At 40.1% G+C, this 26,952-nt stretch overlaps 1 protein-coding gene across 3 annotated transcripts in view; it reads left to right on the top strand.

The window, feature by feature from the left end:
- Window positions 1–26,952, top strand: part of EPAS1 (endothelial PAS domain protein 1) — a 151,189-nt gene that overhangs the window by 65,953 nt on the left and 58,284 nt on the right. For all 3 annotated transcript variants that reach the window (XM_050951801.1, XM_050951802.1, XM_050951800.1), the window contains exon 2: window positions 9,850–10,040. In XM_050951801.1, coding sequence (XP_050807758.1) covers window positions 9,850–10,040 — 191 coding nt within the window. The remainder of the gene's footprint in view (window positions 1–9,849; window positions 10,041–26,952) is intronic.

The following is a 26,952-nucleotide window of genomic DNA, read 5'->3' as shown; positions in this document are numbered from 1 at the left end:
CAACCTTAAAAGAAGGAAGGATATAAGGTAACATATACCCCTATTTCTCTTTTGCCCTCCTGTTAGTGACTGACTTCCTGCAATACCCAAACTTTCATTCCTTCAATGTACTAATTAACCCCCTTTGGTGTGGACCTTGCACTTGTTTTGCACACCCACTGGATGCCAAATCAGTGCAAGTTACACCACTTTACCACTTATATATTCACACACTTGTTTTCAAATCAGTTAACACCTGGTGTATAATTTAAACACGGTCATTTATGGCTAAGCAGAATTTGGCCACTTGAGTCTGCTTTAAGCCTTTAGAACAGGGGTGGCCAAACTTACTGACCCTCTGAGCCACATCTGACAATCTTCCACAGTTCAAGGGCCAGGGCGTGCCTGCTGGAGCTCCAGCCCCGCAGGGAGATGCCCACTGGGCTTGGGGCTCCAGCCCTGCTCCTGCTGAAGCCCTGAGGCAAGATCCTCTCCCCGCTGGGCAGAAGCCAGAGGTGATGTGGGAAGGGCACCTGGGGTCATGTACTCCACGCAGATTTTTGTCAGGGTTTGCTGGCCCTATTTGGTAAATTGGTGCCGCCAGGCTCCCTCCCCGCCTGGCAGCTGCTGGAGCTGCTGCTTTTGCTGCTGCCTCTCCCCATGGAGCTAAAGCAGTGGCTTCTCCCTGCAGCTCCCAGCTCTTTGCCGCTGTGTCTCCATGTGGAGCTAACACCTGGGAGCCTCCGGGGATGGAGGTGGGGGACACTGAGGGTAAGAGGAGCAGAGTGCCTGGGATGTGTGTGACTCAAGTTGTTGGGGGGATGAAGCTTTAAATTGTGCCCTCCCCCGAGCAGGCACCAGTCATGTCTGGCAGAAGCCTCTAACTATCCCCACCAGCCTGCCACAGGGCAGAAGCCCTGAGCTCGCCCACCAGCCTGGTAGACAGAGAATGATGGGGTGGAGTAAGGGGGCTTTGTGAGTCTCACTTTAACTGTAAAAGAGCCACATGCAGCTCACGAGCCACCATTTGGCCATCCCTGTGAAAATAATGCATCAGTGAACCCCTTTCACCAGAGAAAGTCTTACCTTGGTTTTGCCTGGGACAATCTTGTCTTCTTTAAATGGGATGGAGTTACACTCTCAGCTTCCATATTTTTGGTCGCAGTTCCTGATGAGTGAGTGAACTGCTGTTTATCATGCACGTTTCATTTACAAGTTATCAGTTTTCTTAATTTAATGGGGCACTGTCAAAAGGACAGTGTGATGCCCAGAGTGAAGGTTATTTTTGAACATAAGATGGATAAAGTTGTTACAAAACCCCATTATTAAAAATACTTTAATGAAATTTAAAAATAAAATAAGAATGACACCCACTTTTGTACATTTGTTAAATAGTGTCTATGGAACTGGACTCAAACACTGAATCGCTGAACTAGTGTAGAACCAGAAAGTGAAAATGACTGTAAACAGAAGAGAAACTGACCAGTTTATAGTTTCAGGGCTAGATCCTATGCTATTTTAAAGCTGCTGAATATCTGGCACTTATTGTCCAAATTGAGTGAAATGCAAAATGTAAATAAGTGATAAAAAGTGCTTTTGGTTTAATTAAAAAGTAATCAGTAATAGACTATTATCCACATAGTTAATTACTTTTAGATTTATATGAATTTTATTCTAAAAATATTCCTTTAAATTCTTACTGTTCTAAATGAGGTCTAATCAATTTGGTCAACCATTCTGTGTGTACAGTAAATCATGTATATTTTATGTTATCTTTTCGTAGCTATTCTTGTTCTACAAGTTAACATCTGAAGCTTTTACTGTAAACATTGAAGCCAGCATGAATTACTATAGATATTTTGTGTGACAGTTTAATTAACTGTGGATTCTTGACCTTTAATACATGTCTGAGCTACAAGTGCTTAATAACGAGCCTTGTAATGTAAGGTAATATGCCTGTTACTTTATAAGGTTAAGAGGTTTACTTACACAGCAGTTTCAAACAAAGTCCAGAGACACAAAACTAATTAAGTAAACTAAAGTAAGCCCGTCTGAAGCTATGTAATTCTAAACATTTTATAAATTCACAGTACAGTAGATGTTGTATCAGTGAAAACTACCATAGCTAAATACTGATTTCTGCTTTTTGAGTATTAACTGCAGAGGCCCTGGGACTTCAGTGCTCTGGAACCTAATTGTATTACAGGGTTATAACATTCTGCAGAACAAACACTTTTTGACAAGGATGCTAGCCCTAAACATGCACGCACACACGTGCACGCGCACACAGATTCACTCCTCCTCCGCAGCATAGGTGTTGGAAGTAGGGGTGCTGGGGATGCTGCTTAGGGTGACCAGATGTCCCGATTTTATAGGGACAGTCCCAATTTTTGGGTCTTTTTCTTATATAGGCTCCTATTATCCCCCACCACCTGTCCGAATTTTTCACACTTGCTGTCTGGTCACCCTAATGCTGCTGCACCCCCTGGCTTGAAGTAGTAATAACAATCCACATACATGGTTTCCGCCTTCAGCACCCCCAGCTATGTAAATTGTTCCAGCAGCACTGTCATGCGGTGCGCACACACGTGGACTTGTGTAAAGACGGAAGATGATCAACTCTGGTGACACTATGAAGAGTCCACTAAACAAGCTTAAGTCCATAGCAGAAGGACCCATCTCTAAAGCTGATTGCCAGGATACTAGCTGCTAAATAGCCACCAAGAACATTGAAGGGTAGATGTTCATGGAAAGGTTAAAGATGAGATATACTAACTGAGGACAAGTATTCTTAGTTGACGTAAAGCCAGTTATTGGTGGGGTGGGACGAAAGAACAAATATGGATGCACCAAGCAGAAGTTTGTATGTCAGCTGATCCAGCTCAGGAATGGATTCACTTTATTTAAATAAACGGGGCCAGTCTCTATCCCGTGCAACCTCTCCTGATATCAGAGGGCTTGCATAGGTGCAGCCCAGGGCAGAATTTGCGTGTCTAACACTACTTCAAACTAGTGAACACTTTATACCTGTGATAGACAAGAATTACTTACCGAGTGCAAATGGATTCTAGTTACCCCATGACTGAACAGAGCCATATTTTAAAACAAAAATGCATGTACATTGCTTTGTTTTCCTGAAGGTAGGCAGCTATACACACAACTACAATACTGGAATAAGGGTTACATTTTAGGGCCAGTTTGTGATCCCTGTAACTCATCCTGACTCTGCAAACACTCCCACTGACTTCAGTGAGACCATTCTGGTGCAAGGGGCTATTCACCCTGAGAAAGGGGATCACAATCTGGCCCTTAATTCTGTTCAGGGCATAATTAAAATAATTGGAGCTCATCTGGCTGGTTGAGTTATACTCTTTGTTTGTTCTTATTTGTGTGGTTGTGTAACCCGCACAACTTCTGGGTGTGGTGCTCTGTCCCATCTAGTGGCACTGAAACCACTTAGAGAAAGATAAATGAGTCTGGTCTACAGCCTTAGCTAACAGTCAGTTGTCTTTTAGTTCATGCGGTAGGGGCTCAGTCTTTACGCTCCAGAGGACCCAGGTTCAATCCTGCCCACTGACAACACGGGTCTGTTGGTATGTCAAGTGGGGGCTTGTCTGGGATTTCAACTGGGAAGTCTTTGGGATGTGCTTCCCCAGTGAGGGGAAGTATGTAACTCACACACTTTCTGGGTGTGGTGTTCTGTCCCATCTAGTAGTGCCGAGAGCAAGTGAGAGGTTAAAGAGTTTGCTCTTAGAGCCTTAGCTCATGCATTAAGCTCCAGAGGTCCCAGGTTCAATCCTGCTTGCCACTGACTGGAGTCTGTCGGTGTTATAGTTGTCTTTGGGGCTGTTCTGTTGTTGGCTTATTTTGGGGGGCCTGGGGAACTTTTGCTACTGATAATTCATGTGATTTCATTAAGTACTCCTGAGTACTTTGTCTTCTTTGCCCCCATACAACAGCAGTTTTCAGAATCTGAACTAAACACACTCAAAAGCGACTAAGGAATCTTGTAAACAGCCTTTTGGGAGGGTGGGGAAGGGAAGACAAGCTGTTTATATTCTATGGTTTGAGAATCATCCACAGATTCTCAACACTTCCTTTTCTTGCAGGTCAAACTCTTTAACTGTGCTCATGCATGGATAAACACTGCTTCAGCCACCCCAGAGCATCATCAAACTAGCATGGAAAACCCTTGCTTGAAACTTTCTTTTTCTTCCACCCAAACAACCAACCCACCATTATTCCCTGAAAGGAGGCTGAGGTACTCTGGTGAGGGAGCCAGTCTAGCCTGCTCCCTGACCTGGGTGTGATTTTGTTGTTTTCCTGCAGAAGTTTGGACTTTGACATTCCTTTCTTACTCATGCAATTACAACGTGAGTGTGTGTGTGTGTGTGTGGAGAGATGAGGGTCTAATCCAGGCCCCTTTGAACCAATGGCCTTTGAGGGGGTTCGCTGGAGGCACTTGGCAGCTGATAGGCTCTGTGTTTGTGTGTTGGTGGAAACACTGTGTCTACACATTGTTCCTTGAAAGTCCCAGAGAAGTTTGGGTGAGGTAGATCCATGTTTTTGAGTCACTTTTTCCAGAGAACAACATGCATTCAGGCCAAACAGCTCTTTCTTTTTCTCCGCAAAAGTGGGTTGTAGCCTGACTAAAATTGCTGTGAGGGAGTGATTCAGGAGTTTGCTAAGCCCTGCCTTCTCCCTGTTCCGTCCTCTTATCAGAATGAGGTATGAAAAAGATTAAGTGTAAGCACTCTTTCGTGGCTTAGTACAGCCCTGTTGTTGTGTAGTTCTGCTTCCACTGACATGGATGAATCAAGCCATAGACTGGGTAAAATACTCCTCCACTGAAATCAGTAGGAGTAACTGCAGCCAGCCTTGGCCTTCAGTGTGCAAAGGAAAACAATGAAAATACCACATACTAGTGAGGTCTCTGTTTTGCTTGACTGTCATTGCTTGTGCAGGATGTTCCATGAGGCTGGAAAAACAAACCAACAAACATGTACACCAGCAGTTTTTGAAACCTCACAGCTACGAAGTGGAAGCATTGAGTGACATTCTTTAAAAGAGTTGTTCCTGGCCGGCAAATAAACAAAGAAGAGTAGATAGAGTCATGTTGTTGGGATTCTCTGTGCCACTAGAAATAGCTGGCGTTGCACCAATGTGTGTGTGTGTGTTGGATGTCTGGTTGCAGTAATGATGCAGCTTCAGTGTGCTGTGTTAGGGAAAGAAAAGGAAAAAACAGATATACATGAGGTGACCGGGGGAGAGGGGGGAGTATTTCAAGCAGAAGTGCTTGCATTCAGATAACTTATTTATTTATTTAAAAATGTAATGGTTGAGCAAATTAATTCTGTAAAAGGTAGAGAGCCTGCTTTTCTTTACCCTAGGGATTCGTAGGGTAAAGAAGAGCCATGGATGCAGTATGTAATACATTTTAACAAACGTCAGGTATGAAAATTATGACTGTGATCAGAAACATTGTAGAAGGATAGTGTAATACAGTTTGAAACAATTACTCTCTAACGACAGCATAGGTTATTAAAAATCTTGGGCAACCATCATTAATGAAACCAGCTTGCCTCATTAGCCACACTTCTGTATTATATTTACTAAGGTTGACAAAACTAAATATTTTCCTTTGTGACTTGAGTGGCATCATGAGGTTGCCAGTCTTACACAACCCTTTTTTAATTTGTGAATGGCAAATGTTGTCCTGTGTACGTGCTTGGTTTAGAATTGAAATGAAAGGAAGTTTTTTGGTGGGGATGCTACTTTCTACAATTTTGAATGTTTTGTATAATTTAGAACCAATTTGAAAATCGTGGGCTCTACATTTAGAATGGAACTAAAACGTTTGTGGTTTGAGTTACATTCTCCAAGTCACAATTGGAAGTTCTCATAAATATTGCTGCATGGGGGTTTTCTTTTTTGTTTTTGTTCTGTTTCTAATCCTTATTCCACTGGTGGGCTTACTTCTAGAGATGAATCATTTGGGGCATAGCATAGGTTTCTTTACATAGAAATGGAGTTTTAAAAACATAATTTCCCTGAGAAAACGTTGATGTAAAAATACACACATGGTTCTGCTTCTCCTGCAATCTGTATAAGAAGGACAATAGAGGTAGCTGACTCTCCTGCACACAAACGGTGCAGAAATGTGGGTGGAGGGACTGTACATGAGCAGATAATCTGACCATTACTTATTAGATCACTATTAAATTACCTTAAATCCTATTCTTGGCTCAGGTGTCTTCTCCTACACCAGATCAAAAACTAAAATATTTGTTGTGTGGGGAAAATGTTTCTATTATATGGGCTTTCACCCTAGTTGCCGGCCAGTCATAAAGACAAGAAAAAAGTATGTGAAAGGTAGGTTCCTTCTGACTAAATGAACAAATATATTTCTAACCCTTCTTGTTTTAATTTTGCATCTTGTTTGATGGGTTGTGATTTTAAAAGTGTATTTGATTTTGGGAGAAGAGTTGATGTTATCTTCTTTTGCATCTGAAAAGTCTGTATTTATTTTATTGAGCTGTGTTGATTTAAATTTCTGATTTATCTTATATTTATTTGATTGTGCACTATGGCCTAAGGCTAAGATGCTATACTAATTAACTTGTGTTTGTTAAATTACCATAGTCCCATGATATGAAAACTCCACCCAGTCAAAGTAAAGAATCAGTGTCCCCTATTGAGGGCCTAAGCAGTCCTTTTGAAATATTGTCAAATTTCTATGCGACTGCTATTTCCATGTTTGCAGCATCTTATAGATAACTTTCATAATAGTCTCTCCATCAACATTTTAGAATATATTCACCTGGGAAAAAAATAGTTCTGTACTAAGTTGGCTGGAGGTCAGTCTTAGGGATTAAAAGATGTATTTCCGAGGCTTTTTACTCTGGTAACATGCCCATCAGCACACATCTACAACCTCATCCCCTAGGCTAGGGTTGCCAGTTTTCTAATTGCAGAAAACTGGATACCCTTGGCCTGCCCCTGCCCCTGCCCCGCCCCTTCTCTGAGGCCCCACCCTGCTCACTTCATCCCCCCTTCCTCCTTTGCTCACTCACTTGCTCATTTTCACTGGGCTGGGGCAGGAGGCTGGGCTGCGGGAGCGGGTGTGGGATTCAGCTGGGGATGTGGGCTGTTGGGTGGGGTCAGGGTAAGGAGTTTGGGGTGCAGGAGGGGGCTCTGGGCTGGGGAAGAGGGTTGGGGTTTGTGTGGGGGAGTGAGGGCTCTGGGGTGTGGCCAGAAATGAGAAGTTCAGGATGCGGGAGGGGGCTCTGGGCTGGGGCCAAGGGGTTTGGAGTGTGTGGGGGGGGGTTGGGGTGCAGGAGGGAGTGTGGGGTATGGGATTCAGGAGAGAGTTTGGGCACGGGAGCGGGTTCTGAGCTGGGGTAGGGGGTTGGGGCATGGAGAGTGTAGGAGGGAGTGTGGGCTCTAGGGGGTGCTGACTTTGGTGGCACTGACTTCAGGTGGGGGAGAGTCTGCAAGGCTCCCAGGAAGCAGCTGCATGTCTCCATCTCCTAAGTGGAGGGGTGACCAGAGGCAGCGCACAGAGCCTTCCTGGGCACCCCTCTGCCTAGGAGCCGGATATGCTGGCTGCCGCGCGGAGCTGCAGCCAAGATGACAAAGTCATTTGTGATTTCCCCTGATGACAAGCACTTCCAACCTGTCCAGCCACGCAACCTCTCCCACTCAAAATATGCTATAATTTGGCCAAGGTCACAGACATCTTAGTTCATAGTCTCAAAATGAGAACCTGTGTAGGTGACACTGGAAATGGGATACTTGCTAAAGAATTGCAGCTTCTGAAACTGAGAGACTGACCTCTTACATGTCACATCCTGTTCTCATCCAAGCCAGATCGTTTAAAATGACTACTATGTTATAGTTTTCTGATCAGGAAATGGAGCAATACATTTCACTGGACACTGTATGATGAACAGCTAAGGGCTAAAGCCATCAGCTGTTGTAAATTGATTAAGTTCTACTGAAGTCAGTGGGACTACACTGATTTATATCAGCTGAAGATTTTTAAACACCTCTTAAATTTTTATTTCCTTTTGGAGGAGATGTGCTCTGTGGTATAAATGCATTTTATAAATAGATTTGGCAGAATTCAATTTGTAAAAAAAAATTCTGATGGATAATATTGGTTTAATTGTAAGCATTTTTTTAAATTGTTATCCATTTTAGATTTTCACAGTGGCATGACATTATTGGGGGATGTCAGACAATTATTTTATGACAGTAGACATTGATATTCAAAAAGTTTGACTTTATAGACTGTTAAAACACAAATTGTCAGCATTACAGGTCAAAATATACAAAGTAAATATCCTTAGATCAAGAAATCATAACTATTCATTTGTTACTCCATTTCTAACAAGCCTAATTCAAGTCAAAAATCACTGGATTTTTACGCTAATTAAATTCTCAAGCAGCTTTTTTATTTTTTACTTTGCCTATCTGTAAATCTTGATTATTACAGTGGAAATATTTTTTCGTTGCTTTGTGGATGTATGGTGAAATCGACATTTACTGGTTAAAAATCTAATCCTTCCAAGACTATTTATGAAGTGCTGTATAGGGATTAATGAAGTTTTTCCTCAACAAACTAACCACCTCAAACTTGTAACAAACCATGCTTGTGTTTCTTGCTTCTTTAAACTTAGCATTGGGCTTTCTGGTGGATGAATTTTGTCCACTGCCCCTTGTAAAATACCTTTGACCTTTGTTATTTCTTGTTCTCCTTGGAGAGGAGGAGCCAGCTGTACTGGTTATGTTTATTTCACTGGAGGGACACACAGGAGAGAGAAGGAGACTTTACTAGAACAGATTTTGCCAAGAATTGGCTGTACTTCATGCTACAGTATTTTTCTATTTAATGTATTTCATGGTCAGTCTCTTTCATAGTAAAAAATAAAATAAAAAGGATGCTTTTTCATGTGTAGCATCAGCTTTTGAACTGTGACATTCTGTGTAGCCCAACAGAGCTTAATAGCCTACTACTTACTTTTACTGAAATGTAAGGAATGGCCTTTCCAACTCACTATATCTAGGAACAGTGCCACACTCTCTGAAATAGCTCCAACTGTAAAACAGGTGCTGTGAACCCATCACCGTGGTGCACTGCTCTCTACACTCTGTTCCTAGCAGGATTGGATCCTTTGTGAGAGGTCTGTAGCCAGTAGTAAAATTCATATTATTGAGGTGTATTTTCTTTAATATCTGTCCCATATGACAGCAGTGTAAAAGATCCTTGCACTGTAGGCAGAATTATCAGAACAGCATTCCATGATAATACTGTATCATTCCATATGTTATTTTATATAGTTATGGAAACTAAAAGATTCTGGATGTAATCTTTGCCCTTGTAAAAACAATGGCAGTTTTGCCTTTGACTTTAAATGAGGTCACAGTTTCTTTAAAAAGCGTTTTGAAAAATATATATATCTCCAAAGACTGAAAATATCTGAATTCAGCTTGCTTGAAAAATCCAAACAATTTTTAAAACCTCCTGAAAACAAAGTCCCTTAGTGAATCAAATTTAAATTGAATGATGGCAGCACTCATGATTTGCTGTATTTTTCAAGTCTCATCACTAAAGGCCACTTTTTTCTCCCATTGAAGTCAGTGGGAATTCAGTGGGACCAAATGTTGACCTGAATAAAATTTCAACTTTTTCTTTATTGTGATGTCACTTTCCAGAGGCTTTTATAAAGAATCAAAATGCTATCACATCTATTATTTTAAGCCAAATGGCCAGCTGGCTCACTGCTGAGATCATACTCCTTGACAGTTAATGTCTTTCTTTAGATATGAATTGCTTCTCAGGAGCTGTCTTTTTTGCTTACTTTATAGGAGCAGCTCAGAAAGGAGGAAGGAGAAATCAAGAGATGCAGCAAGGTGCAGAAGAAGCAAGGAGACTGAAGTATTCTATGAATTAGCTCACGAACTGCCCTTGCCCCACAGCGTTAGTTCACATCTGGACAAGGCATCCATAATGCGTCTGGCAATCAGTTTCTTACGCACTCACAAACTGCTGTCCTCAGGTAAGGCCCATGGAAGAGAAAGGTCAATGTTAGCTGATATCCCAATGGAAAGGTATGCTTATTATTTTCTAAACACAAAAGACTAAAGGCATAAAGGGGACACCTCAGCATGTGTTCTGAGAGCTCAGACAAACATTAGAGCATAGCTTTTCATCAGAACAATGTGATTTTTTTTAAGGGTTTAGAGAAGATTGAGCAATATCAATCATTAATCGTGCAGGGTGTTAATTGTCAAAATAAGATTTGTAGCCAAATTCAATGACATTTCATATAGATAGAAATTAATCTAAATATGCCCTAGAAAATGGTTAATTAAAATCAAATAAAAAGATTTCAGGCTTCAAGAATGTAATCATAATTAAAATACCTAGATTATAAATTACAGAAAATTTTCCATGCTGAGACAAGTAAATCCTGATTTGGCATGGAAAACACATTTGCATACATGCATCTAGAAGTTAGCTCTGACATTTTGAATGTCCAAAAAAAAATTGTTTAAAAGGATTAATTGTGCTATATGCTGATAGTAGATCAATAATAGATGGCATTGTCATGGTATAATTCCCCACTCTGAACCTTAGCGTCCAAAAGATGGGGTGCCAGCATGAATTCCTCTAAGCTCAATTACCAGCTTAGAACCTGTAGCACTGCCACCAACCAGGAATTCCAGTGCCTGGTACACTCTGATCCCCCCAAGACTTTGCCCGGGGAACCCCAAGACCCAGACCCTCTGGATCTTACCACAAGGAAAGTAAACCCTTTCCCTCACCATTGCCTCTCCCAGGCTTCCCCTCCCTGGGTTACCCTGGAAGATCACTGTGATTCAAACTCCTTGAATCTTTAAACAGAGAGGAAAATGCATCTTTCCCCCTCCTTCTCTCTTCCCCTCCCAGATTATCCCTGAGAGAGAAAGTAATCCTAACACAGAGAGAAATTAGCCTCTCTTTCCCCCTTCCCTCCTTTCTCCCCACCAGTTCCCTGGTGAATCCAGACCCCGTCCCCTGGGGTCTCACATCAGAATAAAAAAAACAATCAGGTTCTTAAACAAGAAAACTTTTAATTAAAGAAAGAAAAAATGGTAAAAATTATCTTTGTAAATTTAAAAAATGGAATAGGTACAGGGTCTTTCAGCTATAGACACTGGGAATACCCTCCCAGCCTAAGTATACAAGTACAAATTAAAATCCTTTCAGCAAAATACCAATTTGAGCTCCTTCCAGCCAAATACACATTTGCAAATAAAGAAAACAACCATAAACCTAACTCTCTTTATCTACCTAGTACTTACTATTCTGAACTTATAAGATCCTGTATCGGAGAGATTGGAGAGAAACCTGGTTGCACGTCTGGTCCCTCTGAGCCCCCAGAGCGAACAACAACGAAAAACTAACAGCACACACAAAAACTTCCCTCCCTCAAGATTTGAAAGTATCCTGTCCTCTGATTGGTCCTCTGGTCAGGTGACAGCCAGGCTCACTGGACTTGTTAACCCTTTCCAGGCAAAAGAGATATGAAGTACTTCTGTTCTATTAACTCTTACTTATCTGTTTATGACAGGCATTCTGGTAGATCTGAGGCACAATGTGCTAAAATAGCTAAAGCCACAATCTTAAAATATTTGACCTGGATGGACAGATTCTGTTAAAAGAGAAACCACCCACTTTGCTCATATCAGAGCTATATGATGGCACACATGGTGAATGGGATCTTTCAGCACCTGTAAATTATGAAATGTATTTTAAAAGTTTTTAATTACTGCTACCACTTCTGAGTATACGCTGCTATGGGAACTTACTTCAGTGGACATTTGTGGCCCCTGCAACCTGCAAGGTCAATAAAGCAACTGTAATAGTTTTCATTCTTCTTTGATTCTGAATTGTGGCAAGGAATAACATCTGTATTTAGTTTTATGACAGAAAAAATCAGGGATGTAAAATGGTAAAGAATTAATCCCCTGATGTTTGGAGGCATGCCATTACTCATTACCTACAATAGGATATATAAGGAGTAATTACAACATCTGAAATCAAAGGGTCACTTAGTTCTTTGGACTGAACACTGTAAGATCTAGGGATGGTAAAACTCTTTGATTAAACTAAAAACAAACCTGAATCTTTGCATGTTCTTCAAAGTTCACTATGTCTTCAAGTGTTGCATGTCACTAGTCTTGATCTTTCTGGGGTGATTTTCATACAATGATTTCTTGAACATTGAAACTACAACATTAACAATAACTCATACAATGCCTGAGTTAAAAATGAAATAGTATGGGTGAAATCCTGTTCCCAGATAAGTCAACGGCAAAACTCCTATTGACTTCAATGGAGTCAAGATCTTACCCACAGTCTTTAAGTTGACAAGTGGGATTATAATAATACTGCAAAAAATGCTATTAGAAAGCATCTTATTTTTTCTGTTACTTCTTGAGTGTCTGTTTTATCATGGAGTGTAATAGCTAAAACACATGCTGATTGTGGTTATTCAGCAGGTCACATCAGATTAAGTCAAATTCACGCATTTCTGTTTCCAGGTGATTATGGGATGTGTGTGTGTTTCCACTTCCTCAGAACTGATTTAAGAGCTTTTATTCTTGGCTCATAGTGATTGTGAGAAAATTACATTCTATCTGTGCCTATTTTAATGGAAAATGAAATAGAGGAATCTTTAGAAAACTCTTTGCTAGCAGAACTTGCATATCATCTGTGGTTTTGTAAGTAATATGCCATACTCAAACAAGTTGCATAAAATAAACAAACTTTCTTCCCATTAAAAACTCCATATGTCATGCCAACTAGTTATCAGTTAACCAATTTTAAATATTGTAGAACTTTTTTACATCTACAGATTGTGAGCTATTGATTGGTGGAGAGTGGACTAGAGTAGCGGGAAAACAAATTTCTTTTTTTACCTAAGGACAACAAGACAGATAACGTTATATTACAAGGATGTCTTTGAAAGTTAAAATTAAGTAACTTCAGATTTGTTGTTCTCATCATCACACAAGGACACCAGATTCATCTGGCAATTACTAAGGCAAAATGAATTTTTTCAAAAAGAATTACATCTATATTTCTTGGCAGACTAAGAAATATGAATAAAACATATCTTATAGTGCCCTCATACATGTCTGGCTTAAGTTTACACTGCTTGACACTTCCAAGACCTGATATTGGCATGCCTCTGATATTAAATCAGGTTTTAAAACAAGTGTGTGGTGAATGCAACTGAATCGCTTTGCCTGGAATACCCCACTACCCAGCACCTACATGAACCTGAAATATGTCATCAGTTACAATTGGGACAGCCTTTGTTTTAATAATTCAACTATTTATCTTCCAAGCCAAGTATAAATTTAACTATAAATCCAACAGCAAGTCAGATGTTGTTGTTCTGTTTGTACAGCAAATATAATTACAGCATCTAACCAAAGTTTGAGTTGTTTCTACACAGAATGCACCTTTAGACATTCAAGACTTTCAGAAGTTATTCTGGGTGTCTTCACTCTTGAGTGCCCACCTTGAACACCTTAAAGGGGCCTGATTTTTCAGAAAGTGCTTTACACCTGCTCTCCAAAAATCAGAACCCTCTAAGGTGTCTCAAACTGAGCATACAAAATCCTTGCTCACTTCTGAAATTCCTGGCCTGTAGCCACATTCATCTCAGGTGCAGATCTGTTTAAGTTAACCAAGTGATCTACAGATGAATTTGACTCTGAATATTTGAAATAAATAGTTTTAAAATGTTATTGGCTTTAGAACACAGCAGTGTTAAATTACTGCAAAGATTTTTGAAATTCTTTTTGACGAGACAAGACTTTACTTTCATCAGCTTGTTGCCTCCCTCAGTATTCACACATGATTACCATTAAGACCAGTGGGAAGAATGCATTGGTATCAAGGGAGAATAGAAACTTGCCAATAAAGTCCCAAGAAGGAAACACAGATTGAGATATTTTAGGAATTATATATTGAAAGAATTAGCCTAAAGTAAACCTATACCCATTAAGAAATTATTTCTTGCCCTGAATAAGTGTGATATTTGGAAATCAAGTTTTTTGTAAATAAAAGTTCGCATTTCTCAGAAAATTTTTAGCAGTCAAGGTTTAGTTGAAAAAATATTGTTTTTGTCCCTCAAGAGAGAATGGGGGCTGGCTAATAATATGGAGAGCTTCACTTTGTTATATAATAGTTATGTACAATAGTTAATGCTTAAATACCATAGTTTTTCTGATCAATTAATTTGAAAACAGGATGAGAATTAGTTTACCATCTTTGATGTTGGGCTCTTTTGAATTAGATACATTTTAGCAGCATTCTAGCTGTCATCAGACAATGATGAAATGTCAAATTTAATGGAAAACTTTAGTTTCAATACAATTTGTCACTCATGTATGACCAGGATTGCTGCTCATCATGCAAACATTCTGAAAGTAGTGTGGAACAGAATGGAAAGTGTGTTGTGAGATACTTGACCACATTCTGCTGTCAGTCACACCAGTCTAAATCAAGACTGGTTGCAGTAGCTTGAATAAAGTTACCCTTGATTTATGTTGGTGTTCACAAGAGCAGAATTTGGCCCTTTTATTACACATAAGGGATCTAATTCCAGTAGGGTACATTGATAAAATGATTGATTAGAAGCACAGAAGTTAGTGTGACAGCTGGTCTCTGACTGCTGACATTGAAAATGGGAATTTAAAGGGCTGAATTCTCCATGAGAAGCAGTGGATCGCCTCAACCCAGGCTATTACTTTTCATTTTATCTTGTCTTTTTGGACACAACAATGATTAAGTCAACTAGACATTTTTTATAAACTGGACTTGAGTGTATTTATTTTGTAACTGCCTGGAACTGTAAAAATAATATTTGCTGCATTTATGTACTCACATTTTTAGTAAAACAAGCTGCCAATTCAACTTGAAAAAAAATACTTTAAAGGGAATCCAGTACACAATGCTGCTTGCTTAGTGGTTATTCAAGCTTTGATTGTTTTCATCAAAAGCTACAGTCATTTAAGAAAAAAATGTTTTGATATCAAAGTGTTTGCAATGTGTTCTGATCCTGCCAGGGGTCTGATACTTCCAAGGGCTGACCTCTATAATTCTCATTGTATGGGTGAGAATTCAGAGTGCTGAGCACCTCAGAGGACTGGATCCTACATTCACACTGTAACAGGAATTTTCAAAGGGATCTAAAGCAATTAGATAGCCAACTGCTCTTAAAAGTTAATGGGTGTCTGACTCCATCATTAACAATAATAATAAAAATAATTTAATAAATGCTTAATAATAAACTCAAAGGGTTTTATATTGGAGGTCAGTGTCATTATCTCTATTTTACAGATGGGTAAAATGAGGCACAGAGAGGTGAGATGACTTGCCCATTGTCACCCAGCAGGTCACTGGGAGAGCCAGGAATAGAATTTAGGTCTCCTGAGTCCCAGGGTCCAATGCTCTGTCCACACTTCCTCCTCCATTAAGGCCCTCTGAAAATACCTGCCTCCATGTAAGATGTTGCAACTCCATTGAAGTCACCGAAAGGTCTGAATTTGGCCCTTTGTGTCCTATCATAATAGGAAGTAGCTGCCTGAATATCTCAGAGTTCAAAAGGGTAAAAAATACCAGGGTTTGCTTTTATAAAAGTTGTTCTTTACTTAGTAACACATTTCCCTTTGATTTTCACAGTAGGCAGTTCAGTGTGGGAATGTTGGAAAGGAAGTCTTTAACATTTAGAAATACAGGCTGTAGGTCTGACAACCTGACTGAGATCAGTATCACAGGAAGCAAACTGAAACAATAGCTTTATAATTGTTTCCATGCTGTGTGTAGACAGAACAGTACACAATATAATTGGAACTTAGCAGAGATATTGTTAAATATGATCACCTTAAAGATTTTTCAAGATGTCTTCTAATTATATTGACATGATAGATTTTGTCATCTTTATATTAGAAAATGAGTGTGATTATTTTAGAATATATCTTGTTTTTTCCAAATTAGGATCTTGATCCTCCATTTTAGTTCTGTGAGTAGTTCAGCTGAAGTCCAAAGAGGAATAAGAGTTTGCAGAATCAGGTTCCTAAGATTTTTAGTACACAGATAAAATTTGATGGATTGACATGCGGCCGGTCTTACTCTCTGAAACAGGGCAAGGACTCAGCTATTTGGAAGAGCCTCGGAGTAGAGCCGCTATTCTGGATCTACTCTGGATCAAGAGGAGCCATCTGAGATGGTTCAGGCACCTGATAAGGATGCCCCCTGGGAGGCTTCTTTTGGAACTCTACTGGGCATGTCCCACTGGAGGAGGCCCTGAGACTGACCCAGGACACACTGGAGGGATTATATCTCCCAGCTGGCCTGAGAATGCTGGAGTATAGGCAAGCTACTTAAATATCAGTTTTGTATGTTAATACATGTCGTCAGAACTAAACTGAGACTATAACAACATTCATGAGAAAAGAAGCATGACTGGGATCAATGCCTTGCACATCCGAACTCCCATTGATGTTAGTGAGTTGTGTGTTTCAGGACCATGTAATATGGATCACATTATGCCAGATATTTTCATTAGGCTAATCAGGCAAAGATTGTTTTGTCAGCTTTCCCTCTCCTTATTCTAAGTGTACAGACACCTGGGACACTTTTCTGTGTAGAAATCCAGCAGAGGAAGTTGGGTGTTGGTAGTCGTTTCTGTGGAGAGAAACAGCAGAAGGAATGGAGAGGGAGCTGGGAAGCAGACGGGAAGTTGTTTCAGAGAAGGGAGGTTGCAAGGAAGTCAGTGTGAAATTGTTTCAAGCGAGGGAGACAACAGAGCCGGAAAGCCAGCAGGGAGCAGAAGGGAAAAAATAGCTGTTCTGTATGATTTTAAGGGATAGCATAAACTCTACAGAGCACTGGTCTGGCTATTGTTTAGCATGTCTGGACAAGCTGAGACCATTGTGACATAAAACATTACTTAAAAATAGCTGTTTGTTTGCTTTGCTTTGCTTAATTGGAAAAATAACTCCCTGTGTTGACCCCAGCCCCATCAGTGAGAGTGGGAGAGCGTGTTGAATGTTACATTCCTATAATGGCATCTCTCTTGAGAAAAGTCTTATCTGACTTACTCCAGCTAAGTGTCTAATCCTACAAGGTGCTGAGTGCCTTCTGAACCTCCTCACAGGTCTGGGTGGCTCTGACTGGATATGAACGTTTTGTAATAAAGTTACTAAATAGCAAGAAGGCAAGTATTTTCTAGAAGTTGTTGATGTGCTTGTCTCTAAGTGAGCCCTTCAGGAAGCTGGGAGCTTTCCTAATGGCTTTTTGCTGATGCATCTAAATTGCAGCTTTTATTGAACAAATTGAGAATATCTTCTCAGACATGAGGATTGTTATGTCAGGACAGAGAATCACAGAAAAAGTCAATTTCCTCTGATACTGAACAAGAGAAACTTTACTAGAATAAGACAAATAATATTATTTGTAAAGCTATTCTGTTTCTCTGTGATTCACTGAAGTACAGTGGTTCTCAACCTTTCCAGACCATTGTACCCCTTTCTGGAGACTGTTTTGTCTTGTGTACCTTTTGCCTCACTTAAAAACGACTTGCTTATAAAATCAAACAAAAGTACAGAAGTGTCACTGCACGCTATTACTGAAAAAGTGCTTCCTTTCTCATTTTTACCATATAATTATAAAATAAATCAACTGGAATATAAATATTGCACTTGCATTTCAGTGCATTATAGTATATAGAGCAATATAAAAAAAGGCAATGTCTATACGAAATTTTAGTTTGTTCTGACTTCACTAGGGCTTTTTATGTAGCCTGTTGTAAAACTAGGGAAATATCTAGATGAGTTGATGTACCCCTTGAAAGACCTCTGCATACCCGCAGGGGACCCCTGGTTGAGAACCACTGCTGTAGCACATCTTCCTAGAATCTTCCATAACTCTTCTTCTGTCTGCCTTCCTACCATAGTTTTACAGAAACAGAACATGTATCCTTACAAAAACCCTTGCTCTTTACCCCACACATGCCAGATAAAACCCTATCACCCTTTTTGGGGGGAGTAGGGAACAGTAATTGTTGCTATTGGGCAGGATGTGATTTCATCTGCTGAACATGACATCCAAACAACTTTCCGAGTATTAGCCTAGCCCAGGGGAGGAGTCAGCATTGAAGATTGACTCTTAGGTCATGTCAGTGCAGATGATTTCCAGTAGACCACATGTGCATTTGATATTTCAAATTAAAAAAAGTCACATCTGAGCAAGATAAAAGGTGTGTAAAAGAATACAGACCCTTCTTTCAGATGGCATATGGTGCTCATTTACACCTGAGCTGTTATATCTTTCAAGGGAAATCTGACTTTTAGCATTTACATTTGTTCCAAGAGGTTGGACTAAAGGAAATGAGCAAGCATCTATGGAAAAAGTGTTCTAAAACTTGGGAACAGTGCACATCCTGACAGTGGGAATTAATCAAAGCTTGTTTACAAGGGCTATTTTTAGCATAAAAGAAGGGTACAATAAACATTACAACAAGGACTTGCCATAACAGTTCAGAGTTACTGGGTGATCAATTGTACTTTTCTGTGGGCAGGGGAGAATTGATTAAAAAGCTGTAAAAGATTTAAATTTTACACAAACTAGGAAATACTTTCTCAGAGGCAGCATGATCCAATAGCTAAGGCATTGGATGGGGACCCTGAGCACCTGGGTTCTATTCCTGGCTTTACCACAGATGTGATGTGTATAACTTTGGGCGGGTCAGTTCACATCTCTGTGCCCCTTCCCACCCTTTGCCTTGTCTATTTTAGACTCTAACCTGTGTGGAGCAGGGATTCTATCATCATGGCTTGTACTGTGTCTAGCACAACGCAGCTCCGGTGTTGGTTGGAGTCCATAAGTACAACCCTAATACAAATAATAAGTTGTAATGTGATGTGAATTAATCTAAATTTAAGGAGACCGATGAATAAAATCGAATTTTGCACTCCAGTCTTGAACTTTTATGATCAGGGCACGGTAACTATGCTACAATCATTATTAAAGGAGAAATGAAAAGGGCTCCATTAAAAAGCAAGCCCTTGTTTGTAAGATTCCACAAAGGGGAAAATACACATCATGCTTGTTTCAAAATGTAATTAGCAATTTTTTGAACATAATTTGAGTCAATAATTACCTTCCTAAACCCCTGAAAAAGCTGGAGAGGAGATGCCAAGTTACTTCTGCCAAAGTAAGTGACATCACAGCTACTGTAAACATAAGTTGAAAAAGTCATTTTGTTCTAACCCCCTATTTTCATTCCCTCCCAACTTGCTCAAACATTTTCCTCTGGGGCTAAAATAGCTCATGCTTATGGTCCAGTGCAGTCCACTGGTAAATTGCCTAAAAAAATTTAAAACAAAATAAAATGGAGTCATTTCTGAGATATGCTTGAATTACAAAGTCTCTCTGTTTACTTTCCTATCAGTCTGCAAAACTGTGCTTCTACTGAAGTGAATCAGATTTTTGCCATTTACCTAGGACCTGTCTGTACGCAAAAGTTGTACCGCTTTAACTATACCAATGTAGTTAAAATGGTGTAACTCCCTTAGTCTGGCCTGGTCACACTAGTATAAAGATGCTTTATATTGGGATAGTTATTCCCCATGCAGGAAGAGCAATGACTATACCTGTATAAGGCATCTTTTACATCCACACTAGAAGTTGTACTGGTAAAACTATGGATAAGAAATCACGCACCTAATCAGCATAGTTATACCAATACAAAAAATATGTGTAGACCAAGATTTGGATGTGAGCAGCAGCAGGACCTACAAGGTGCTAATTGACTACAAGTGAGGATTCCCATTAACTACTGACATTGAGGCTACCAGTGTTATGCAGCGTTGGGCCATTTTTTCTGTTCTAATATAACGTTAAAGAAATGGACAGGGTCCAATGCAACAAAGAGCTTAAGTGTGTGCTTAAATTTAAGCATATGCTTAAGTGATCTGCTGAATTGAGACCCTAGGGCTTGATCGTGAACCTCTTCATGAGTGCGGCAAGGAAGTCATTCAGTGCATGTGTATGTGACATAATACATATGTGAAAGTAATGTAATCATCTGATACTACAAGTAAAGCATTTGTTTTTTACTGTTGGTGGTACTGAGTATTTTGGAATACAAAATAGTCTTCCTGTTTTTGAATGGTGATGTATTGCTAATGCACATTTAATGAGCTGAGAAAAAAATAGAAAAAAAGAGGCTTCAGTTGGAGCCAGAGAGTCGAGAAGATTAGGTTTGCTGTGAACCCACATGGTGCAGTTTGTTTTGGGTTATAGCCAGGGCCCCTGCTGACTAAACTATTCGCTTCCGGAAGAGTAGTCTTGACATTCTGTATGCAGCATAATTGCACTTAGAAGGCAGATGGCCGCTTACATGAATTGTTTTAACTGGGCGTTATGGTCAAAGTGAATATTATTCAGATCTATTGTGGTATGTTTTCTACCTGCCAATTCCAACCCTGGTGGAATGCCATTGAAGTCAGTGGAGTTGCACAAGGGAGGAATTAGGCCCTACATGTTTGTTTTATCTAAATTGTTATGCACAAATGAAATGACATTCACTCATTAGAGCTCAATCTTGTCCTGTGCTGGGCGTGATGGAAAGTGGCTTAATGATGACTCCACTCCCTCGCTTCCCAACACACCCACACAACATCAGGGCATGATGCCTAAATAAGCTCTCCAGGGAGCTCTAGAATTCAGCCTTAATATGTTCCTACTGGGCACTTCAGGTATGTGCTCTGCCGGCTGTGGGGTATGGTCAGTTCCAGTGTGTAGGGACTGCAGTGTATGACCCACTGAAATTCTCCTAGCCACACCTCTCAGTGCATTCCCATGCGTCACGCAGAGAGGTTGCAGAAAGCCTTATGGAGGCTTGTCTGGTCAATTGACTCATCAAATAATGTCAATTGGCCTGTCAATTGACTGCCTATCATTTGACCACAGTCAAGTATTCCAGCAAAAATGTTCTGATGTAGGCAACGGACTACCTTTCTGAATGTATCATAGTGCCATCTATTAGCGAGCCTACCTAAATATCTTGGTCACTTATATTACTACATGCTAATGCCACCTGTTGGGGGAAAAGGTGAACTAATTCAAAGTTGAGCATTTTGATTGGCTGGAATCTTTTAGAACAAACATTGTAGGCATGTATATTTTTGTTTGTATACCAGGCCATCAATGTTCTTGGTGAATTACAAAGCACATTAAACAAGTTAAAAGGGACATTTCCTGCCCTCAAAGCCCTTACAGTCTAAACTGACTAGACAAACATATAAAATTAACTCAGAAGGGAGTGGAGAAGGGAAAGGAGGGTTCAGACTCATTAAACCTCCTTCCCCAACACAAGAAGAAAAGAGGCACAGCCATTAAGCTGCTCACTGAGTTGGCCTGCTGTCTACCTAGCATGAGAGCATTTTAAAATGACTTTTTCTCTTATAGTTGCTTTGTGTTTGTTTTATTTCTGTTTAATTTCATTTTCTTTTCTTTTGTAACTGTTCTGTCTTGAATAATGTTCACATTTAAATGTCCACCTGACATTGCTAGAAAAGATAATTATTCTTTCATCTTTTAGAACTTCATTTCATTGTTCCACATTTTTCTGAGTTAAAATATCTCAGTTAAGTAAATTTGTTTTAGGAATATGTATCTATCTAAGGCTAAGTCTATTGGAGACCATAAAGTCTTTCTTTTTTGTTTTTGCTGTGGTTACTGTTCTAATGAAGTAATGCTTTAAAATATTTGACCATTTTTGACATTATCTGACAATATTTTACTGGTCAATTGACTGATTAGATTTTGGACTGGTCAGAGTGCTCAACCGTAGGTATAAGTAGGATTTACCCTTTAATCTTAAATCATTAATTCTTAGGTAGGTTAAAGTAAGAACAATTGATCTCCATTTCTTTCCTGCTAAAATATATGAAATAGATAAATATGATATGTATTTACAAAGTAATAGCTGCTTCAGTATTCTAGCAGACTTCTGAAATCAGTGTTTTCAGTAGAAATGGGAAAAATCCTTAAGGATGAATCCATCAGTATAGAGGTAGGGAAAAAATGATAATTTTCATTTCCATGAATACATATTTCTTCTGTACTAGAATAAGCAAAGCATAGGAGTTAATGCCTTCTTGATATACTGTGAAACCTGTACAGGAGGCTTCTGCTAGCCAGCCACTTTTTGTCTTAAGAGACTGACCTAAACTAGTCACAAACATTATGAGGGTGATTTTGTTTTAGACGAACATCTCCTTTAAGCAAATTATTTGTGTCTATCTCTTGACTAATACCTTAAGAGTGGTTTCAGCACTGGAATGTAGGAAGAGAGATTCACAAAATCTAGGCATGAACTAATCTGCTTGTGCAAATGAGTACTTGGGTGTACAGATCAGGCACATTTGCTTCTGCCATTACATGCAGGTTCAGTAATTGCAGGTGCAAATCAGGTATCTGCAAATAAGGTATCTGAAAATCAAGGCCCTGAATGTCCTTAGTAGTAATAAGCATTACATACACTCTTAACTGGAGAATAGACCCTGTGTGTTGCAGTAGTAATATTAAACAGCAATAAAGAAACAATACATTCTTCTTTGAGTGCTTGTCAGTCTATATTCTGCTGTTGCAGGGCATGCACCCAGTGCACTTGAATTCAGATTCTTTCAGTCAGCCATGTCCATTGGGAGCTGTGCCTGCACTCTGAGCATAGAGCTGCACTGCACCTGGGAGTGTGTCTCCTAGGCAGGTAGACAGATGTGCTAGCTCTGGCCCAAATAATGCACTAAAAATAGATTGGATGTTGCAGCACGGGCAGCAGTATTGGTTAGGTCTGTGAATACAAGCCCACCCAACCCCCTGTGTCTGTAGTTGGGTGGCCAGCCCATGCTGTCACCCACGCCACAGCATCCATACTGCTATGGTTAGCATGCTAGCTTGAGCAGAACTAGCATGTGTCGGTCTACCCAGGCTGGGAGACACCTTTCCAGCTGCAATATAGATACACCCTGTGTATCCTCCTACCTCCAGCTGAGGATGTAAAGGGCAGGGTGACCCCAACTGCCCCTCAGTTCTGACTCTCCGTGGCAGTACCCTCTTTGCTTACTGTGCAGCTTACCCATTGTTTTGTAAATGAATAGCTGTCAGTTAGTGATTATTGTTAGGTTAGCCCAGGAGTCGGCAACCTGCGGCATGCATGTCAAAGGTGGCATGCGGGCTGATTTTTAGTGGCACACTGCTGCCAGCCAGGGTCCTGGCCGCCGGCCCTGCTCAGCTTGCTACCAGCCTGAATGGACAGAACCCGGGCCGGCAGCGGGCTGAGCGAGGCCAGAGGGACCAGTGGCTGGGACTTCGGCTGGCAGGGGCTGGTGGACGAAACCCCAAATTGGCTGCCAGTCTGGGATTCCATCTGCCGCCTGCACTGCCAGTCTGACATGCAAAACCTTTTACTGACACAAAAACCTTAAATTAATGAAGACTTGGCACACCACTTCTCAAAGGTTGCCAGCCCCTGGTTTTAGCCTTTTCTTCTTTCTTCAGTAATAAGGAATTTTGGTTTTGCCTCAGTGTTTGCCCTAGTACAGGGAACCAGGGATCAATCATAATGACTGAACACAAGTTTCCAAGTTGCCCTTCATTCTGGCAGTAATGTCTCTCAGTAATGGGCATGCCAGATGCTTGTTGTATCCGAGTACGCAGCACATTACATAGTGATGTGCCATCTGTAAATTCGTTTCTAAGTTCGTCGAAGGAGCTATGGCATCTCACCTGAAAAAGTTCCTGCTAGAGAGGTCAGTGAGTCCCCCCTTCAGCCCCTGGGTGCCTTGGGCAGAAACCTTTGAGTGCTCATTATCTAAAAGGACTCCTGCTGGCTCTTCTACTTACTGAGTTGAAACAGCGGTTCCTAAAGATCCTCCTTGCCTGGTTAAATCTCAGGGGACAAAGGGGAGGAAAAAGCAGAGTCCACAGAGGGAAGAGATCTAGGTCTCCATCATTCGGTCCTTCCTTGGGAGCCACAAATCCTCTCAACACTCAGCTGAACGGGGAGCACAAGGTACAAAAGGGTAACTCTGGCACCCAGTCAGGCACCTGTGATGATAAAATACAGGTAGGATCTGATGAGAAAGAGTCAAATGAAAAAAAGTGCCATTCAGTTACATCATGTAATGGCAGACAGCTAAAAAATGGCAAGTTTTTAAAGTGCTTATCTACCAATGCTAGAAGTCTAAATAATAAGGTGGATGAACTAGAGTGCCTTGTATTAAATGAGGATATTGATATAACAGGTATCACAGAAACGTGGTGGAATGAGGATAATCAATGGGACACCATAATACCAGGGTACAAAATATATCAGAAGGACAGAACAGGTCGTGTTAGTGGGGAAGTGGCACGAGGAGTGAAAGAAAGCATAGAATGAAATGAAGTAAAAGTCTTAAATGAACCAAACTGTACCAAAGAATCTCTAGAGATAGTAATCCCATGCTCTAATAAGAAGAATACAGCAGTAGGGATATATTACCGACCACCTGACCAGGTTGGTGATAGTGACTTTGAAATGCTCAGGGAGATTAGAGAGGATATTAAAATAAATAATTCAATAATAATGGGGGATTTAAACTATCTCCATATTGACTGGGTACATGTCACCTCAGGATGGAATGCAGAGATAGTTTCTTGACACCTTAAATGACTGCTTCTTGGAGCAGCTAGTCCCAGAACCCACCAGAGGAGAGGCAATTCTTGATTTAGTCCTAAGTGGAACAAGGATGTGGTCCAAGAGGTGAATATAGCTGGACCGCTTGGTAATCGTGACCACAATATAATTAAATATAAAGTCCCTGTGACAGGGTAAACACCACAGCAGCCCAACACTGTAGGATTTAATTTCAGAAAAGGGGATGACACAAAAATGAGGAGGTTAGTTAAACAGAAATTAAAAGCTACAGCGCCAAAAGTGAAATACGTGCAAGCTGCATGGAAACTTTTGAAAGACTCCATAATAGAGGCTCAACTTAAATGTATGCCCCAAATTAAAAAAACATAGTCAGAGAAACAAAAAAATGCCACTCTGGCTAAACAACAAAGTAAAAGAAGCAGTGAGAGGCAAAACGGTATCCTTTAAAAAGTGGAAGTTAAATCCTAGTGAGGAAAATAGAAAGGAACATAAGCTCTGGCAAATGAAGTATAAAAATGTAATTAGAAAGACCAAAAAAGAATTTAAATAAGTTAGCCAAAGACTCAGAAAGTAATAGGAATTTGTTTTAAGTACATCAGAAGAAGGAAGTCTGCTAAACAACCAATGGGCCACTGGACGATCGAGATGCTAAAGGAGCACTCAAGGACGATAAGGTCATTGCAGAGAAACTAAATGAATTCTTTTAATTGATCTTCATGGCTGAGGATGTGAGAGAGATTCCCAAACCTGAACCATTCTTTTTAGGTGACAAATCTGAGGAACTATCCCAGATTGAGGTGTCCTTAAAGGAGTTTTGATAAACTAAACAGTAATAAGTCATCAGGACCAGATGGTATTCATCCAAGAGTTCTGAAGGAACTCCAATGTGAAATTTCAAAACTACTAACTGTAGTCCATAACCTATTATTTAAATCAGCTTCTGTACCAAATGACTGGAGGAAAGCTAAAGTGAGGAAAGCCAATTTTTAAAAAGAGCTCCAGAGGTGATCCCAGCAATTACAGGCTGGTAAGTATGACTTACCAGGCTGGTAAGTACTGGGCAAACTGGTTGAAACTATAGTAAAGAACAAAATTGTCAGACACATAGATGAACATAATTTGTTGGGGAAGAGTCAACATGGTTTTTGTAAAGGAAAATCATACCTCACCAATCTACTAGAATCCTTTGAGGGGGTCAGCAAGCGTTTGGACAAGGAGGATTCAGTGGATATAGTTAGATTTTCAGAAAGCCATTGACAGGGTACCTCACCAAAGGCTCTTAAGCAAAGTAAGCTATCGTGGGATAAGAGGGAAGGTCCTCTAATGGTTTGGTAACTGGTTAAAAGATAGGAAACAAACTGTAGGAATAAATGGTCAGTTTTCAGAATAGAGAAAGGTAAATAGAAGTGTCCCCCAGAGGTCTGTACTGGGACCAGTCCTATTCAACGTATTCATAAATGATCTGTAAAAGGGGGTAAACAGTAAGGTAACAAAATTGGCAGATGATAAAAAACTACTCAAAATAGTGAAGTCCCAGGCAGACTGCGAAGAGCTACAAAAGGATCGCTCAAAACTGGGTGATTGGGCAACAAAATGGAAGATGAAATTCAGTGTTGATAAATGCAGAGTAATGTATATTGGAAAACATAATCCCAATTATACATCTAAAGTGATGGGGTCTAAATTAGCTGTTACTTCTCAAGAAAGAATCTTGGAGTCGTGGATAGTTCTCTTAAAACATCCACTCAAATGTTCAGCGGCAGTCAAAAAAGCGAACAAAACGTTGGCAATCATTAAGAAAGGGATAGATAATAAGACAGAAAATATCATATTGCCTCTATATAAATCTATGGTACGCCAACATCTTGAATACTGCATGCTGATGTGATCACCCCATCTCAAAAAATATATATTGGCATTGGAAAAAGGTTCAGAAAAGGGAAACAGAAATGATTAGGAGTATGGAACTGCTTCCGTATGAGGAGAGATTAATAAGACTGGGACTTGGAAAAGAGATGGCTAAAGCAGAATATGATTGAGATCTATAAAATTATGATTGATGTGGAGAAAGTAAATAAGGCAGTGCTATTTAATCCTTCTCGTAACACAAGAACTAGGGGTCACCAAATGCAATTAATAGGCAGCAAGTTTAAAACAAACAAAAGGAAGTATTTCTTCACACAATGCACAGTCAACCCGTGGA

The sequence above is a fragment of the Gopherus flavomarginatus genome, chromosome 4 (assembly GCF_025201925.1).
Source record: "Gopherus flavomarginatus isolate rGopFla2 chromosome 4, rGopFla2.mat.asm, whole genome shotgun sequence".
Taxonomy (NCBI): Eukaryota; Metazoa; Chordata; order Testudines; family Testudinidae; genus Gopherus; species Gopherus flavomarginatus.
The sequence above is the reverse complement of the archived record's forward strand: the minus strand, read 5'-3'. Positions and strand labels throughout refer to the sequence as shown.